A 20,705-nucleotide genomic window follows, 5' to 3' on the forward strand; every position below is an offset into this window, starting at 1 on the left:
TAAAGCTAAGATTACAAGAGGATCTAAATAGATAGATGAATGGTCTAGCAACTGGCATTAAACGTTAACTGAATGTTGGCTATCGCAAGAGAGAAACTTTCAAGAGAAACTCTCTCATGAAGTGATGGACCGCAACATAAAGAATAACACCATGTGTGGGGAATTTAGCGCTCACTCTCCCCGACAACATTAAATTCTCCGAGCATTGTAACGACACTGTCAAGAAAGCAAATTGAAAGTTGTATTGCTATTATTATATAGCAGGAAATAAGCTTCAGGATTGCGCGTGTGTATGTGGAGCTTAACCTGTCGCTGGAGTCTCGTATTAGAACAGTTGAGGTGATAAACTGTTTACTGGCAATTGTTAGATTAGCTTAGAACTATATGGATAAGGAGATATTTAGCAAGCTCTTCAGATTTCTACATTAAGCTAAAAGTAGAATACATTTCGCAAGCTTAAGCTACCGTTACTATCGTCCAGCACATAATGTAGGCTACCATTACTATCGTCCAGCACATAATGTAGGCTACCATTACTATCGTCCAGCACATAATGTAAGCTACCATTACTATCCTCCAGCACATAATGTAGGCTGCCATTACTATCCTCCACCACATAATGTAGGCTACCATTACTATCCTCCACCACATAATGTAGGCTACCATTACTATCCTCCAGCACATAATGTAGGCTACCATTACTATCGTCCAACAGCACACAATAAGCAGTAGTGTCTCGTTGTGCCGAACCTTAGAGTCAGACACGAAGATATATGAACAATGAATATACCCGACTCCCTGCTCACCCGACTCCCTGCTCACCCGACACCCACGCTGATTGAGGAAGGATCTGTGATGTATCAAGTGACCCCATAGCCAGTGATAAGGAGAGCTCAGGTAACAGAGTAATGGCCCCTCCCAAGACCCCTGCTAATCTAAGGTATTTTCCTCTGACTACACTTTCTTGTATGACTGTGCCACCAGCGAGAGGGACGGCTCAGGTGGTAGTGTATTGGCCCCTCGCAGTACCCCAGCTAACTCAAGGAATATCCCGTCCCCGACCCTTGCAGCAATCCATTAGGTAGTAGGCTGTTGACAGCAGCCGTCCAGGGTGGTACTACTGTCCTGACGGAGGAAAGAAGGTTGAAGTGGCGCCCGGAACCACCTTACACACTCCATGTTAGGATTGCTGGTCTTACTCTGTCTCATCAAAACGGGACTACTGGGCTCGTCCTGCCATCTTCTCTAACTAGCACCATACAACTACTCAGGCCTCACTTATTTCTTCACATTAGTTCTCTTGATATCTCTCGTCTGCAAAATCGATCTTTAATATAATCATGGTAGAGTCCAACGACCTTAAGGCCCTTAGTCCCCGGCATCATATGGTACTATGAACCTCCAGGTTCCCGCCCGACTCTACTGCCAATGAGAGGGAGGGCTCATACAGTAGAAATACCGGCCCCTCCAACGACCTGTCCTTCTCTGGTAGACCTGCCTCTTTCTATTAATTACATTCGTAGTCTTAACAGTACACTGTCTTCTGATGAACACCATCTGTCTCGTACCCCTCCTAATATCCTACTTCTCCCTGAGACCCAACATTTTAATGATGATCTCACTAGTCCCTTTCTCATATCCAACAGCAACCTCCACTCACGCACGATTCCTGGTCAAAGATGATGTTTGTGCTTATTCCAACATCAACACACCTGTGGCACGCCTGAGGACCCGAGTCACCAAACTTTGATGTGATCTGGTTTATGGTCTGTCTCTTAACTATCACAGTTTTCCTTCGTTTCACACCTACTGCTCTCCTAATTCTATATATTTCCTCGACTTTCTAAACATTCGTCATGTCTATAATGCTATACACACCTTGAGTGCTTGTCTATAGGTTTATACACACCCCGAGTGCATTTCTAGAGCACCATACAACCCCACAGAGTGCATGACAATTGCGTTATAAACACCCGGAGTACATGTCTATACCGTTATACACACAGTGAGTGCATCTCTCTTGCGTTAAACGCATCCTGAGTGCATCTCTATCATTCTACAGCATCAGTAGGAATCAATAGAGAAATATCCAGTAGGAATCAATAGAGAAATATCCAGTAGGAATCAATAGAGAAATATCTTGTAATCATATAACTCGATGATTCTCAGCTAAAAGAGTTCTGTGAGGCAGTTGATGATCACGTGATGACCAGAGTGGCGCTGGGGCGGGTGGTGAGGATGGCTGATGAATTGATCTACACGGGCAGCAGCCAGCTGGGACCTCCTCGACCTTGACTGGCCACACTGACCGAGATCATTAGTCATTTTTCTTTCTTAATGGAGATGGTCTGGGTGAGAGGCGTCCTGCTGCTGCTGCCTAGTAGGGGTAAAGGAACATGGGAAAGACTGATACCAAAAAAACCCGATGGCCTATGACAAGGTTATCTGCAAAAAAAAAATAAAAATAGTCGTAATATCTTGGTGAAAATACGATAGTAAAACAGACGGCAGTTGGCCATTCACCTCTTCCTCCGGCAGTGGCAAATAAAGACCACAAGAAAATGCAACGTGGTTTGGACATTACGAACAGTCCGGCCTCCAGCTGAAGATACGTATACATACCAGGGCTGTTGGCGGCCCACCGGCCAAATCCGACCATTGAGTGGTTTTTCACTGGCCCTTTTATAGACTCGGAAGAATCTAAATAGATCAATGAAATACATCTATTCATTTAAGTACTTACGAAACTTTACATAAAGATTTTCATCGTGACCCAACTGTATTAATTAGTTGAATGAAACGTGTGATCAAATGAAATTTTTCGTTTCTTTCTATGCTTAAGTGATTAAATATAATAAGTGTACGGCCCTTCCATCAATATGAATTTCATAACCCGGTCCTACTCGTACAGTAACTGAATAGCCCTGGTGTACAGTACAGCCTTTACACTTGACTCCTTCATACTCCACCATACTATACATATGTGCACAAAAGTTTACCCACGTTGCTGTGATACCTTCCTGTTACCTTCAGGTGGTCTGGGTGGGGGGCGTCTTGCTGCCTGGAGGGGTGAGAGGGTTTGGTGTGTGTGTGTGTGTGTGGGGGGGGGGGGGGGGTCCTACTGACTGGCAGGCGTGGCAGTGGTCTGCAGCGTCGCCAGGGGTGTTGTCTGTTTTGACAGACAGAGAGAGAGAGAGAGAGAGAGAGAGAGAGAGAGAGAGAGAGAGAGAGAGAGCCAGTGTCCTCCAACACAGCAGGGTGGGAGGGTAGGCCCGTCTGTCCCCTGTGACCAACTCACTAATAATAAGCAATCAACAACGTACATGTGGAGGACGGCGTGGCGAGTGTAGTGTTTAGCTACAGAGGCGGGCAGGAGGGCGAGTGTCGGGCCCCCGGGGTCCTCTGCTTCCCTCGCTGCAGTGTGGCAGGCAGGAGTACGTGGAGCTGCCCTGCTGAGGAATGATTACATTCAGAGATAAACATTCTGATAACACTCAGGGAAGTGTGTGTGTTCTCCTTGTGGACCCGGTCACGCTCATGTGAACAGACATGAAATATGGGGGAAAAAATTTCTAAACAATAATAACTGCAATAAACGTGTAACTAACACAGTCTTACGGATCTGGGTCTTGAAAGCAATTAAACAAGTGTGTGTGTGTGTGTGTGTGTGTGTGTGTGTGTGTGTGTGTGTCGAAGGAGGCCCCACACAGCTGTCAGGAACCAGGCGGCTGTAATCCAGACTTGGGTAACCATGGCTGAAGCACCAAAGGTGATGTCACATGTCGACTGACAACGACTGCCCTCGCTGATGCTATCTTGACCACGATCATCACAACAGTGAACCCCACGCTATCTGAAACGATTAATGACACAAGAACGAGGGAAGAGGGCATGAACGAGGGAGGAGGGCATGAACGAGGGAGGAGGGTATGAACGAGGGGGGAGGGCATGAACGAGGGGGGAGGGCATGAACGAGGGGGGAGGGCATGAACGAGGGGGGAGGGCATGAACGAGGGGGGAGGGCATGAACGAGGGAGGAGGGCATGAACGAGGGAGGAGGGCATGTACGAGGGAGGAGGGCATGAACGAGGAGGGAGAGGATGAACGAGGGAGGAGGGGATGAACGAGGGGGAGGGCATGAACGAGGGGGGAGGGCATGAACGAGGGAGGAGGGCATGAACGAGGGAGGGCATGAACGAGGGAGGAGGGCATGAACGAAGAAGGAGGGCATGAACGAAGAAGGAGGGCATGAACGAGGGAGGGCATGAACGAGGGAGGGCATGAACGAGGGAGGAGGGCATGAACGAGGGAGGGCATGAACGAGGGAGGGCATGAACGAGGGAGGAGGGCATGAACGAGGGAGGAGGGCATGAACGAGGGAGGAGGGCATGAACGAAGAAGGAGGCCATGAACGAGGGAGGAGGGCATGAACGAGGGAGGAGGGCATGAACGAGGGAGGAGGGCATGAACGAGGGAGGAGGGCATGAACGAGGGAGGAAGGGATGAACGAGGGAGGAGCAGCATCACTGGACCACCGTGATCCCACTCTGCCGTGCCTGGCCTGATACGTCCCAGTCTTTACATCCTAACTCTGATCTGGCACTGTACAGACGGTGTCTGACGCTTACTGTATAGCCCAGACCTTCTACCAGCTGGATGGTCCCGACTCCTGGCCACCTAATCACCACCTCAGGTCGTACTGGTCGTCGCCAGCCTCTTGCTGGATGGTCCCGATAGACAACAGCTCCAGCGGACAACACCTACGGCAGACAACAGCTCCAGCGGAAAACACACTTGGTAGACAACATCCCTGGTAGTCTACACCCCTGGCATACAAACCTCTGGCAAACACCACCACCGACAGACAACACCTTTGGCAAACACCCCTGGCAAACAATAACTTATCACATACCAAGATTCAGTACAGGTGCGACAACTATATCTAAACTTTGAGAAATGTTCACAGATTCAGCTCTGGGTTAATAACAAGAAATTAGCAGACACGGTGAATATTGTCTGACCTTCCACAAGGTTATCACACGGCACCTCTCCTGTATGTGTATAGTACTGGGACGGGAAAATGGTCGGCAGCATCATATGTATCTTGGCCAAGGAAGCGAGAGGAGTGGGTGTGTTGCAGGGGGTAGGGCAAGGCAGACCTGGATCATGGCTGGTGCCGGGCGTCTGTAGGTGGTTACGGGGTATTTCATCTCAACGGCTTCGTTCGACTCTCGAGACGCGCTCGAGCACCACCAGGTGTCAGCAAGAAGCTGAAAGGCATCATTTGCGGTCAAGACGAATTCTACTTGTCAGCCCAGTAGAAAGCAGGCGTCGGGTGACATCTAGGCCACAAGCATTCGCTGCGCGTTAGCAAAGCCACACCTCAAGTGGCAGTTACCCTGCAGGAGGGTGTCAGGTATCAGCCATCCAGGGACGGTGCCAGGTGTCAAGTACACAGCTAGCAGGTGCCGGGCTAATTGGGTGTCACTTATGCCACTACTAAGAGACGGGTGCTATCTACGTCTCAGGCAGGAACAAGTATAAGGAAGGTCGTCGGTTAATGTCAGAGACGTAGCAATCGTCAGCAACGCCGCAAGCAATCGTCGAGACAAGTATCAGCTATGCCGCAAGCAGGTGCCGCATGTCGGATATGCGGCAGACTTCAGTGAATTCTATGCGTTCGCCACACAATGAAACGCCACATCCTGCAGAACACTGTAAAAGAATCCTGGGTGTAAACTCTAGCGCTAATACCTACTTGAACATGTAGATTCCTAATCAGTAAGCAAATTCCCTCGAGTAAGAAGGATCCAACAAAGCAATGCTTTTCAGAGATTCCGTCCTGTTGTTGCAAAGTTTTCCCTCATCCGGGTCAGTAAACCAAGAGTGACCCACTACCGACAAACCACACTGTATCAGATGCACTTCTTACCCACAGTCATGCATGCGTGTCTCCCAGAATGAACATCTGCAGGCCAGGAGCTAACACAGGAGGCACCAACTACACACACACACACACACACACACACACACACACACAGATCAGAATCAAAAACACTTTATTTCGCTGTATAAAGTTTTCTTAGGATTTCTGTGCAAGTATTGAAGGAGACGTGGTTGAAGATGGTGGAAGCAAGCACAGGGCAAACGGTGGGTATAATGCGTCAACACAGGAGGATGAAGGTGGACAAGAGTGTTCAGGGAGCCAGAGAGTCCTCGTCATGTTGGAGGATCAGTGGACATTTGGAAACAAAGCTGACAACGTACACAATATACTGACGTCGACAGCAGTACAAAGGAAGGTTAGAGAATACCTCACATAAGACGTGCGATACACACAATGCCCTGGACAGGTTACACAGCACGTTTAAAGTACATCACATTCCTGGTGTATAATCAACAAGAAAAAGTAATATTTTGGTTAATTACTCAGAGGTTTAACAGCTCAGGGCAATATCAAGTCAGGCACAGAGCAGAATCGACAGTTAGAGTGCTCGAGGTTATAGTCTTTTGCAACGCGCAGATGTACCTGTAAGCTAAGCGCATTCTGGCAATAACGTACGTATTCCACACAGAAAAATCACATATATGCTAATGAGGGTCACGGACACCCAACTGAGGACAGGTGGAGGTAAATAGCGTGGCACATCGACCAAGACATGTGACAGGAGCGACCCTAGCTGCTCTTGGCAATGATGGCAATATGACACCGCGTGAAATAAAAGCCCTCTAACATGATACAGACAGTTAAGCACATGACAAGTTGTGAGTGTCCTCAGGTACAGCCTCCCTGAGCTGGACATACGTCGCTGGGGAGGACATACATTGTCAGCGTCGGCTGTCGATTTACTCGGCTTCGTAAACACAACGAACCGAAAAGGAAAAACACAATTACAAAGAACAGGTAATACAAGAGTTTGGACCACGTTCAAGTGGCCATCCTTGAGACCGAACACTTCTGCTTGTTACTATATTTTTCGCTTCACGAGCTGCTTGCGACGTACAATCCCCCTCCCTCCCCCAACCCACTAACCAAGGCCCAACCACAGGCCGCACCTTCTAGTCTCCATGAGTTGCCAGCTACGTCCATTTACGCTTTTGATCCCTGGAACCTGTTCTACATTGCCTGTGTTGCCTCATTCAAGCCCTTGGGATAAAAAAAAAGCAGGTGTGCGTGTACAGGTTCATGTATGCAGCTGCCTGTATGGGTAGTTGAATGTTTGTGCTCCTGCGTATGCGAAGAGGTATGCGGTACGCGAGTGAGTATATGAAAGTGCATGTGTACATGGAATGTTGGTGCTTGTGGAGCATTCAATTCGTGTATTCTGTCTTTTAAACCTTTGCCTTCACTTCTTTAGTGTGCCCACCAATCTCCCGCTACAGCAGCATTACTCGCATCTTTCCATCAGCGGTGTGTTTACTTTCTTCTGTTATCAGAGTGATATTTCCTTGCCCCTGCGAGGAACCTGCAGGTGTCATCCCGTCCATTCTTCCCTGCTATCTAATGTGGGAAGGTCTAGAGCAGCAACCATTTTCCTCTTACTTGTCATTTCTCTGTAGTAAAAGCTTAGTTGGCCGCCATAAGACTCTGGAAGAGATGTTTGTCTGCGAGTCAGGAAACCAAATTGATGACGTGAATCATAATTCAATTCTAAATGGTACATACGTTTCTGAACAACTTGGCTCATACATTTCAAGGCTGTTTTGACAGCAACTCGTTGATAATCAGCCACATCTGATGGCAGACCAGTCACTCTGTCTACCCCGTGTGCACTCCTGTCATGCCTACCATGAGAGTTGACCATTAAAGTCTGGTCTCGTTCTACTACACCAAATATTCATAATTGTGTTTTTGTTTACGTCCCATTTCATTACACGTCCATGTGATCGCTGGTGGAACCTGACCAGGACTTGTCTCCGTCGTATCCTGGAACTCTCATGTATCACATATGTTCATCATTACCTGAAAATACATTCTAGTTTTATCTAAATCCCTCTGACAAGTAACTAAACACACCAGACACGACGTGGGTCTCAGGACCCAGCCCTGCTGTACTACCCAAGTCACTTTTGTCCAGTGTGTGTGAAGACGAGTGGCCTACATCATCTGTAAAATTCCCAAGCACGTCTGGTGATATAATAACATGGTCACGTGCCTTACAGCACTATCCTTCTTTCAAGAGGGAGCACAGGTCTTGATGTCTGCCATAATGACTCCTCTGCAGCCTAGCTATGTAGTTTTGGAGGTGACGTTTACGTAAACAACCTCGAGACTCAGCATATAGCCCCCACATATATCATTTCCTACTTCAGTTATTCCACCCCGAGACCTTCAGTGGAGTTACTGGTTCCTTAACTGGAAGTTTACTGTTAATAAAAACGTGGAGCAATTTCAGATTTTCGTTAGTCTTGTCCGTTACGCTTTACCAACAGTTCTTTCGCTCGTCTCTTCTTGTTCTCCTGATGCCTTCCTTGCACTCCTGAACCTCACGAAAGCTGTCGACATCCTCTGGCCTCTGTATCTTAAGATACTCAACAGCGCGTCTCTCGTTGCCCTGGTCTTTCGCCGCCGGCACTCATTTCCTGACAATTTGTAGATTTCTCGTAACATTGCTCCATTGTCAGGTTGTGGATCTTCACATCCCTGGCTAAGTTTATAAAGTTGTTCGGTTATAAAACGTTTCCTTCCTGGTCTGGCCTTAATATGGCAAACGAGTTCCGTGATGCTATTTCTATTCTTTTCTCTTCTTTTTCAGTTGACGATACTGGTGATCTGGTGTACACAACTTTAAAATTTTGTTATAAGAATAAATGTATCGTGGTAACAGATACGAACCATTACACTCGGCGATACACGTGGCCAACATCTCTTCAAATTGATGCGATTCAATTTCTCGGGCGAGAGAGAGAACAGAGTTGGAATTCTTTATTCTACAGATAAGTTTTAATGATATAGATAAGTTTTAACGAACCAGTCTCGTTCAAAAGACAGACAATTCATCGTCCTGGTTCTAATACTTACTTTTCCGTGTCAGCTTCAGTGTGAGGAACAATGACAGATAACGTCTGGTCTTGACGGACCTAACATGTTGGGTTATTTCCGTGGTAAACTTTTTCTGTCTGTAAAAGTCCTTAATATCATCCTCGTCTCTGTCTCATTCTTATATTTCAGAAGCTTCTCCGTTCTGCTCTCTCTCTCTCTCTCTCTCTCTCTCTCTCTCTCTCTCTCTCACACACACACACACATTTCTTGCTACCCCTACCATAAGCCTGACTGACTTCACAGTCGCTGTCTCCCGCCCCGTCCATCTATTTCTAAACTCATTTTTACAAGTCACTTTTAACTGCCGCAGCAAACGACGCCTTCGCCTCGTTCATCATCCTCTCTGCATTATTGACCAGTCTCACTCACTACCTTCTTATCCATTTGTTCTCTAAACCTCACAGACTTACAGTAATTTCTTTTGCAACTTGACCATAAATTTCATCTTATCATCCTCAGTGTAACCACTTTATCAACCACTTGCTCCTATATGTTCACCTTCCCAGTCACCAGAGTTCCTCAACACATCACTCTTATCTCTCATCACTACAGACATTAGGTCCTTCGCCAGCAACTGTTGCCTCACGTCCCTCACATCTACTTGCAAATGATGTTGTGTTCCTTGATGCTCTTGATACTTGCCAAGAATCCTTTAAAACTCGTCCCCCTCACACTTAGTTCTCCACCTTCCCGGCGTCCTTGTTTACCGTAAGCCGTCACCTACCCCAGCGACCCCCGCGTCCACATACAAGGCTGGAGTCGAGTCTGTGCACATCCAAGTTTACTGGACCATACAGGCGTCGGTATCACACCCCCGTACGTCAGTCGGTCCTGACCGTCTTCCTCAAAATGGGAAACACCAGCAGACTGCTCTAAATACTAAGATGAACCACACAAACACAAATGAGGAGTTCGGAACGCTTGAATACCACTGTTCCTTGGTATAGCTTTACCAAGTAATTATCCAACACAGACTAATCTAAAATGTGTCTGTTGATATTCATGCGTCATAAGCTTTGCAACCTGAGCCCGTCAGCTGTTGCACTTTGCCTGACGTTCAAGCGTGGCATATCCTATCATTTCCTGAGATATCATTACCAAAGATGTCCCTCCTGAAAATGTTTATCATTGTTATCTTTCGTGTTATCTATGAGTATCCATCACACGGTGAAAAATAATGAGTATCATCAGACAACAACACTTTGAGAGATAACACACAACTAAAGAAGTCAAACTACAGTCAATATCCTACAAATGTTAAGTTTAACAATATGTACATATGTACACTCGGCTACAGAAGTTTACGAGCGCGTACCTAGTGTGTTTATGTTAACCTAGCTGGTAACACTGTATGGGGGAGGAGCGAGGGTACGTGGAACACAGTAGAGTGACGGGAACTGTTGAATACATGGCCACTAGTTAAAAAGTCAAATTATTTCTGTATTTAAGTCTCTCAGTATGTTTTGTAAGGCTGGTAACGACCAGGCATGTGTAAAACACCCATGAATGTTGAATGGACGTAATATTTCGAGGTGTTGCTAAGATCTACTATTGTCGTGCAGCGGGTGTCAATCATCACATAATATGTTGCATGATTATATCAAGCGTCTTCGGTGGGAGTTCATGCAGGACTCTATATAACATTTAGTTAACTACAAACACAGCAACAGTGTCATACAAGAACATGCCATGCAACATTGTCAGGCAGACAGTCATGTCTTGTGACCTGAAGACGCTCTAACCCCCACGCCCGCCCCTGACCGGTAGTCTCCTGACACCCCCCTTCCCTGTTATGACCCACTCTCCTCTGGCCAGTGATAACGTTACGTGTAACACCGCTGAAACTGCCTCTGATCGGAAAATAAAACTCATTACTCCTTACCCTAATACTACGTCTGTAATGGGGTCATACTGCCGTCAAGCAAAAAATAACACCAGTAGCAAAGCACACAGGGCTCGCCTCACCTCACTCAAGAGAAAATTTGAAGTACAGATGAATTCCTGCACAGGTCATCGAAACCCAACGAAAACCTATTTGATTATTTACAACCGAAAGATTAGTTGAAGAATTTCTGCTAAACGCAAAGCAACAATCACACAGAATCACAAAGATCAATTTCTTTTTCAACTAAATGAAACCTTGTTCACTACACTAAATACAGTATTTCCGAAAATTCACACATTGTTCATATCCAAGGTGTTCACTATAAGAACAATGCTTGATAACCTTCTTAACTTACAACACAGGTCAATGTGGCCAGACGTTACTATGCCAGTCAGTTTAACATTTCACACATGTTTACCCTAATTGTCTCCGTCCATAAACCTCGCCACACATTAACCCTTAACACTAGTACCACACATCCCCCTCCAAGCCGTGCACCTACGATAAACACGTCATATTAATCTGCCTCACCACTCGAGTGCAATTCACTTCTGGAACCAGCCTGAGTAATTTGTCAGACCGACCGTTCCTCGTAGCCTTGTGGTCCTCCAGCTTAGCGCCACTAACCTGGGAGCCTAGCTACAACTTAGAGTACTCTATGCCACTCCACAAAACAGCGAAGCTCTCACTAAGACATTTCCTCCCCCTCGGGGATCCCTTTACCTCAGTACGGCCGTCCGTGACACGACGTAGAAGGCCAGAACCTGTTGTATATTCCTGGTGCTGTACGTCCACTCAGTCAGCGTCCTTCAAAAGAAACCGAGCCGGCAACACTCTGACTCCTGTGCAGATTACGGCAAAATGTCCACCACGCTTAATACCTAATACTCAATCGCTGTCTCCCGCGTTAACGAGATAGCGCAAGGAAACAGATGAAAGAATGGCCCAACCCACCCCATACTCATGTATATACATGAACTCCCACACACACATAACTATACATTTCAACGTATACATACATAAACATACACACACACATATATGTAAAATTCATACTTGCTGCCTTCATCCATTCGTCGCCACCCCGCCACACATGAAAAAGCACCCCCTTCCCCGGGCGAGGTTAACGCTAGGAAAAGACTAAGGCCACATTCGTTCACACTCAATCTAGCTGCCACGTGTAATGCACCGAAATCACAGCTCCCTTTACACATCCAGACCCCACAAAACTTTCCATGGTTTACCCCAGACGCTTCACATGCCCTGGTTCAATCCAATGACAGCACGTCCACCCCGGTATACCACATCGTTCCAATTCACTATGCCTTGCACGCCTTTCACCCTCCTGTATGTTCAAGCTCCGATCGCTCAAAATCTTTTTCACTCCATCCTTCCACCTCCAATTTGGTCTCACACTTCTCGTCCCCTTTACCTCTAACATATACATCCCCTGTCAATATTTTCTCACTCATTATCTATATATTTCTCTATATATATTCTCTCTCTCTCTCTCTCTATATATATATATATATATATATATCGCTTAATCGCTATTTCCCGCGTTAGCCAGGTACCACAAGGAAACGGACGAAGAATGGCCCAACCACTCATATACACATTATATATATATATATAAGTATGAAGTCTGTTGGGGATGAGAGAGCTTGGGAAGTGAGTCAGTTGTTGTTCGCTGATGATACAGCGCTGGTGGCGGATTCATGTGAGAAACTGCAGAAGCTGGTGACGGAGTTTGGTAAAGTGTGTGGAAGAAAGTTAAGAGTAAATGTGAATAAGAGCAAGGTTATTAGGTACAGTAGGGTTGAGGGTCAAGTCAATTGGGAGGTGAGTTTGAATGGAGAAAAACTGGAGGAAGTGAAGTGTTTTAGATATCTGGGAGTGGATCTGTCAGCGGATGGAACCATGGAAGCGGAAGTGGATCATAGGGTGGGGGAGGGGGCGAAAATTTTGGGAGCCTTGAAAAATGTGTGGAAGTCGAGAACATTATCCCGGAAAGCAAAAATGGGTATGTTTGAAGGAATAGTGGTTCCAACAATGTTGTATGGTTGCGAGGCGTGGGCTATGGATAGAGTTGTGCGCAGGAGGATGGATGTGCTGGAAATGAGATGTTTGAGGACAATGTGTGGTGTGAGGTGGTTTGATCGAGTAAGTAACGTAAGGGTAAGAGAGATGTGTGGAAATAAAAAGAGCGTGGTTGAGAGAGCAGAAGAGGGTGTTTTGAAGTGGTTTGGGCACATGGAGAGAATGAGTGAGGAAAGATTGACCAAGAGGATATATGTGTCGGAGGTGGAGGGAACGAGGAGAGGAGGGAGACCAAATTGGAGGTGGAAAGATGGAGTGAAAAGGATTTTGTGTGATCGGGGCCTGAACATGCAGGAGGGTGAAAGGAGGGCAAGGAATAGAGTGAATTGGAGCGATGTGGTATACAGGGGTTGACGTGCTGTCAGTGGATTGAATCAAGGCATGTGAAGCGTCCGGGGTAAACCATGGAAAGCTGTGTAGGTATGTATATTTGCGTGTGTGGACGTGTGTATGTACATGTGTATGGGGGGGGTTGGGCCATTTCTTTCGTCTGTTTCCTTGCGCTACCTCGCAAACGCGGGAGACAGCGACGAGGTATAAAAAAAAAAAAAAAAATATATATATATATATATATATATATACATAAACGCCCATACACACACATATACATATATTTACATTTCAACGTATACATACACAGACATATACATCTATACACATGTACATATTCATACTTGCTGCTTTCCTCCATTCCCGTCGCCATCCCGCCACACAGGAAACAGCACCCCACTCCCCTCCAGCGAGGTAGCGCCAGAACAGAGAAAAAAGGCCACATTCGTTCACATGCAGTCTCTAGCTGTCATGTGTAATGCACCAAAACCACAGCTCCCTTTCTACATTTAGGCCCCACAAAACTTTCCATGGTTTACTCCGGACGCTTCACATCCCCTGGTTCAATCCACTGACAGCACGTCCATCCCTGTGTACCACATCGTTCCAATTCACTCTATTTGTTGCACGCTTTTCACCCTCCTGAATGTTCAGGCCCCAACCGCTCAAAATCTTTTTCACTCCATCCTTCCACCTCCAATTTGGTCTCCCGCTTCTCCTTCTCTCCAACTCTGACACATATATCCTCTTTGTCAATCTTTTCTTACTCATTTTCTCCATATGTCCAAACCATTTCAATACACCCTCTTCTGCTCTCTCAACCACACTTTTTATCACCACACATACCGCTTACCCTTTCATTATTTACTCGATCAAACCACCTCACACCACATAGTGTCCTCAAACATTTAATATCCAATACATCCACCCTCCTCCGCACAACCCTATCTATAGCCCATGCCTCGCAACCATGTAACATTGTTGGAACCACTATTTCTTCAAACATACCCATTTTTGCTCTCCGAGATAACGTTCTCGCCTTCCACACATTCTTCAACGCTCCCAGAACCTTCGCCCCCTCCTCCACCCACCGTGTGACTCACTTCCTCTTCCATGGTTCCATCCAATGCCAAGCCCACTCCCAGATGTCTAAAATACTTCAATTCCTACAGTTTTTCTCCAGTCAAACTTACCTCCCTATTAACTTATATCTTAGCCTGAGCCACGCACCCATTTCATCGACAAACCCCTATGGGTGGATGAACAGGATTCTACCCTGGGCGGCCTGTGAATGCGTCACGGTTAGGAACGCTAACCGCTACACGACGGGAGTCCATAAATTGTTCATCAGTGACCAAAACGAGAGTAAATGAATATAAGCTGGTGAATTCTGAGTTACGGTCATTGGAAATAACCTCACCCTAACAAATATTATTAAATATCATACTGCAAACTGATGTTACAACAATGATGTACAATGACCACAGTGGAATACGTCACATTAATGCCGTTTCAACCAACTGTTTGCGGGTGCGGAGGGAAGGTGGAGGAGACGCTGAAAAGCAGGAGAGGGAGTCTGAAATGCACGTAGAAATTTGGAGAGGAAGGGGCAGGGGACGTAAGGGAGACGGGGAGTGTCCAGAGGTCACAAGACATAACAATTTGCCAGTAAATGTTATGTTATTGTTTGATGCATTTGCTTTACTATATGGTATACAAAGTCCTGCATGGATCCCCACAGTAGACACTTGCTAATACAGCGTCATCTGACATATTACATGATGATTAACACTTGCTGCATGACAACAGCAGTTTTCGGAAGCCCCCGATATAAAACATTCATTCACATTCATGGTTGTTTTTGACATGCCTGACCGTTACCAATCATGCAAGAAATGCTACCAGACCTATCTATCTGCAATAACAATTTGACTGTTTATTAGTGGCTGTTAATGTAACCGTTCACGTATCTGTACTACGTTCTACGTCCCCTCACTCCTCCTCCATACAGCAGTGTTACAGCTCAGTTGACATAAACACATTAAGTACGTGCTCGTGAACTCCTGTGGCCCAGTGTCCATGCGTATGTTAGCACTGTAAGAATATATACGACGTAAATATGTACGTTATCACTGTAGCAATTCATACGATGTAAATACGTACGTTAGCAGCGTAATACATATGATGTACTTATGCAAGTTAGCACTGTAACAGTATAAATGATGTACATTAGCACTGTACCGATATGTACAATTGCTAATTGCTAATGTGCTGCATATAACCAGTCAACACTCTGCATGCATCATAAGCTTAAAGCGGGACGAGAACGGTTGCAGGCCAGGCCAGGTGAGATGTTGGACTGGCTGGAGCCTCCACACACACTGCTGCCTCACCCACCAACCAGTTTTCCGCCTGACATCATTACTTTCTCTTTCTTCCGCATTTCCTCCTCTCCCTCGTTCTTTCACCTTCCTTCCTCTTCTTCCTCATTACTCGTTGTCTCCTTCTTCCCGCACCTTCCCCGGAGGTTGTACCTGGATATATATCTATATTTCCAAGTTCGTGATCATTACAGATGGGCAAGTGTTTGAAAAGGAGTAACCCAAGGTTCTTAAGTGGGGGGTAGTCGGTGTTCTGGGTGGTATAGCTGGCAGTGTTTGGCCAGCCAGCAGACACTCCAGTCATCTATTAACAGCCTTTAAGAATACTCACTGATATAGAGAAGGGCGTATTTATCGGACCCTTTTGGAAAACTCAGAAATATCTCAGATACAGGTAAGGCACATGAACTGAGACTATAGCTGTAATTCTCTGCGGGGGCGACAAAAAAGAAAATGATACAAAAAGAATATGTGATAAGTGATTTGGCCTGAGGACCGTGGGTACAGGGGAGATTCCATAAGCCATGGAGTGCACGAGAACGTACGTAATCAGTATCCCTCCAGAATCACAGCAAGTGTGATACGATAAGCGCTTATAGTCTTATCAAATACTACAATTACCTTTGGGCATCACTCTGTATCGTAACAGTTAATTCTATAACTTTATATGACCCAGTGCATATGGGTATAGTGTCTCATAGTGAAAGGCACATTGCTGGGTGGTAGGAGCAGGCAAGCGCACAGCGTTCTAGAGATACAATACATCAGCGTACAAACAAGGGCAACATAGGTGTACATCTACAGCTAAGTACAAGACTGGTGAAATACAAAACATTCTGACGTTGATAACAAACAGGAGGATCAATATATCCCACATACACGTTATACACCAGACAGAACCTACTTGCAGGGCAAGTGAGAGGGAGATTCTGAGTATGTCAAATATAGCGTGACGTGTATAACCTACAAAGTACGTGCATAATTTACACTTCTATGGGACAAGTTACATGATGCAGGGTATAGCTCAGGGTATAGCGAATTTTCGTTACAGTACACTCATGAAGACCATCAGATACTAAGTGAAGCGAGCACAAAGTCCATGATACCTCAGGCCCTGAAGCCTGAAATCACCTTATTTAGGGTATTCCATAGTGTAATGTTCAGGTCTGTGTCTCTCGCGTGCAATGCGGAGCGGAGAAACTTGAAATGCCAGGGAGTGTAGTTTCTGAAGATGTAATATTGATCAGTGTTTTACCCAGGGGGGTATTATACCAATGTATAATTATCATTATAACACTATGTAGGTATTACGACACCAGACATTGATAATGCCATGACAGGTATTACGGCACTAAGAAGGTACTATGGCACTAAACAGACATCATGAAATTAGACCAATATCCTGATACTTAGAAGGTATTACGACCGTGGACAAGAACTATATGACTGGTCAAATATCCTGATACTGGGCAAGTATTTTGACCTCAAAAACAGTCGAGACATTTAGTAAATCGTATGTTCGTTCACATCTGGGTGTTTCTCTAGGTACACAAGACTGTGAGAAATCACTCGATTTATATCTAAGTAGATTAAGCTAAGCAATGATTAACGAGGCGCCAGGATTCCTATACTCCTGAATCACGCGCTACAAGTCAACAATACGATGCACTTCATTTTGATCAGCAAGACCCAAGTTGTTTGCTCGTACCTGCTCACGAGAGTGAAGCGTCTTACACCCAATGCTGACATCCACTACCCTAGGCGGAGATTTAGGGAGGGGGGGGGGGGCTGCCACTCACCTAACTTCTAATAAGGCCTGGGCAGGGAGGGTAATATATATAACTACCCCTCCTCCGCCGGCCGCCTCCCACTCTGCCAGTCATTGCCACCACAGTATTAGGCTCGACTTCCTGGAGCCCGACCCTCCACCCCCATTGAGTACCAGGAATATCTTTCCCCGACCTGCGTAGCCGTGCACCTGCCTAGCCATTGACCGTTCCTACTCCAGTTACTCGCTCCGTCTCATTACAAGGTAATCTTGAAGCGTAAAACATGACAGAGAACGAGAAGGAACGGCAGGAGAGTATACACGAAGCGTTACGCTTGAAGATAAAAATCAGAATATTGATCTCCAAGTGAAGGAGGAACCTGCGGAAGACGCAACCATCAACAGAAATAACAACAGCTACAAATAAAAAAAAAAAGTCTAGGGTACTTACTAATGCGAGGCTTGACCGTTGTTGACACCTGTTGCGTCGACATGGTGGGCCAGAGCAGGAGGAGCGTCAGGCACACCCACACCTGCAGCGTCTTCCTTGTCATCGTTGCTGACGCACACACATGTGATGTACCTTCTGCTCCACCTTAACCTGACACGTGCAGTCTCGTGGGACCTCCAGCCACCATATGCCAGGCTCGTTGTTCCAAAATACAATACGTATTTGGGTTGTCTAACGGATGATATTTTGTGTATCAAAGCGTTTTCAGAATCCTAGTCTGTATTCTAAAGGCACTGCGCTGGTTAAATGCCACAAACACAGTGCAGATGAGCTGCAACACTCTCGTTGTTAAGTTAGTAACAATGTGTACCACTTTCTTGCTGGGCAAATGACCGTAATTGGCTGACATGTAATTACACTTTTTTCCCCGCCTTTTCTTCACATGAATTTCATGAAAAGAGGTCCAGTCATTCGTTAAGAGTATGGTCCATCATTAGCAGATTCCCTACGATGTAGTGATGACCAGTGGGTTTCGAGGGAGAGGCATAAGTTTATTTTTAAGGCAAATTCATTCTAGACTTTACCGAATGACAGTTTTACGTAACTAATTATTTCGTCACGTTAGTTCACAGATAAACATCCTAGTATAATCACGTCACATCCACACACGAAGAAATACATATAAGAATAACATTCATTCTTTTCACTTAGACAAAACACACGTTTCCAGATGATGAAATCAAAGACAGTGACCGAACAAGATTCTGTCTGACAAGAGGAGCAGTTAACTTCTGATGCGCACCTCCTTAGCACTTGCCAAGCGGAGACTAAAGTTCGTCTTCCCTCCACTAGGACTGTAGGACTCGACCCGATCAGTTGCCAGATGCGTTAAGATATTGCGAGTGAAAATATCTTCAACGAGTGTTCGTAAGATCACCTCTCTCTCTCTCTCTCTCTCTCTCTCTCTCTCTCTCTCTCTCTCTCTCTCTCTCTCTCTCTCTCTCTAAGTTTACAGTTACGGAATTAAAATCTTAAAATCTCAGAAACTGTAAAAGGTTCTCAGTTCATACGTAAAATATACCTTTCTGGGATTCCTTCCCATGATGCCTTACTCTGTTGATAAGACATTCTCAATGAGATTTGGATGGGCAGGGATAAATGATGTTGCAACAAAATTTAGCTTACGAAGTACTTCAGAATGCGCTTCATTGCAGACAGTGATACGTAACAATCAAACATGCTAAAATAGTCTACATCACGACCAAAGACTATAAACGAAAGATAGGAAAGTGGCTGCCCCGACGTGAGACTTGAAAACGAACGCACAAATGTTTCATCGGAAACCCCCTAGATGGCTGTCAGGGGTCGTCTGACGCGCCAGATTCAAATCATTGTTTACAAAAAACATGACAATGGCCGGCGGATGTTATCCATGTATGCTATGCAAGAGGAGGAAAACTACTCATACACATCACATTTCTCACAAATTTCCACTGGACAAAGAAAGGCAATTCAAAGTTGCGCGTTGGTATAGGTGGCGCTGGTGGAGGGACAGAGAGGCCGGCCATTTTTAAACAACGGGTGTGTCATTCATTGACCGAGGGCGTGTATGCAAGTAAAACTCTGATGATAGTTTGGAGAATGTGTGGGCTATGTCGAAAATTGCAGAAATCTTGGGCGTATTATGGTGCCGAGTAACGGCTGGTGTGGAGGTGAATGGCGCGTCCTTAATTTTATGGCTGTTGGACAGTTTGGCTGGTGCCCAAAACCTGGTCTGTTAATGAATACGTGAAGCCAAAGGGCAGTAAAATTCACCATGGCGTCCATGGTATGGAGAGTTTGGTGCCAGACCAGGTCTAGGTATCCAAAGACAACTTGACATTCTCCTGCGACATGCTGTTATTCTAAACTATAAGTCCAGCACTACTGATGGTCAGGATAGTGCCAGCTACAAGTGGAGTGTGAGCACCAGCTGGTCGCTCGTGTTTAAACAAGGAGGTTCAGTGAACTTTGAAGTGTCACGTCTCTGTAAATTGTGTAACGGAGAGGAACCAAATTTTATATGCTTGATAGTTTCAAGCATTATGTAATCATACTGTGGGTATTTCTTTACCGTACATTTTTTCATATATAGTTGGCTATTGTACCGTACAATATGAAAAGTATGACAATAAAATTGAAGTGAATAAATCAAGTTTTTGTTATCCTCAAATATGTACTGTTTATAATATTGACAACTTCATGTAGGGGTAAGTATGTGGTTGAATAAGGAGACTGGAAAGATATCTGGTGTAACACCAGGACTTGTACAATAAGGTGACCTGCCTGGAGGAATTATCATGATCATTAGATAGCAATTAATATCAGTTACTTTTCTCATCGTTTAGAAAACAACTGATAAACAACTGAGTCAGTGTAGTGGAAAGATTTATCAAAATATGACAAGTTTGAGACACCTGAACTGAGATAAAAAGAAAATGAAGGCAAGATAAAGATATATTGAAATATGAGTGAAATTTAAGAATTATATTTCATTTTTATAATACAAAGGTGAAACAGGTATAGATAATTACCCCATGGTATGGAATACAGCAGATATAGATATCAATATGTATGAACACTTCTATAAGGTATGTAGTGATGCAGGCCATGTTTGATCAAATATCTGGAAGTATCTAGCAACAATCCACATATGGAAGCATCTGGCATCTGTAAGAGAGAGTCAAGTTTTTTTGGTAAGTCAACAG

The 20,705-nt window shown here is 45.2% G+C and overlaps 1 protein-coding gene across 1 annotated transcript in view; it reads right to left on the reverse strand.

Annotated features, from left to right (window-relative positions):
* LOC139761830 (nephrin-like) overlaps positions 1–18,795 on the reverse strand; it is a 111,939-nt gene extending 93,144 nt beyond the window's left edge. Inside the window, exon 1 of the mRNA XM_071686357.1 lies at positions 17,959–18,795. Within this exon, the coding sequence (XP_071542458.1) occupies positions 17,959–18,061 (103 nt within the window). The 5' untranslated portion in view covers positions 18,062–18,795. The remainder of the gene's footprint in view (positions 1–17,958) is intronic.
* Positions 18,796–20,705: the final 1,910 nt, after the last annotated feature.

This window comes from Panulirus ornatus, chromosome 3 (assembly GCF_036320965.1).
Source record: "Panulirus ornatus isolate Po-2019 chromosome 3, ASM3632096v1, whole genome shotgun sequence".
Classification (NCBI taxonomy): domain Eukaryota; kingdom Metazoa; phylum Arthropoda; class Malacostraca; order Decapoda; family Palinuridae; genus Panulirus; species Panulirus ornatus.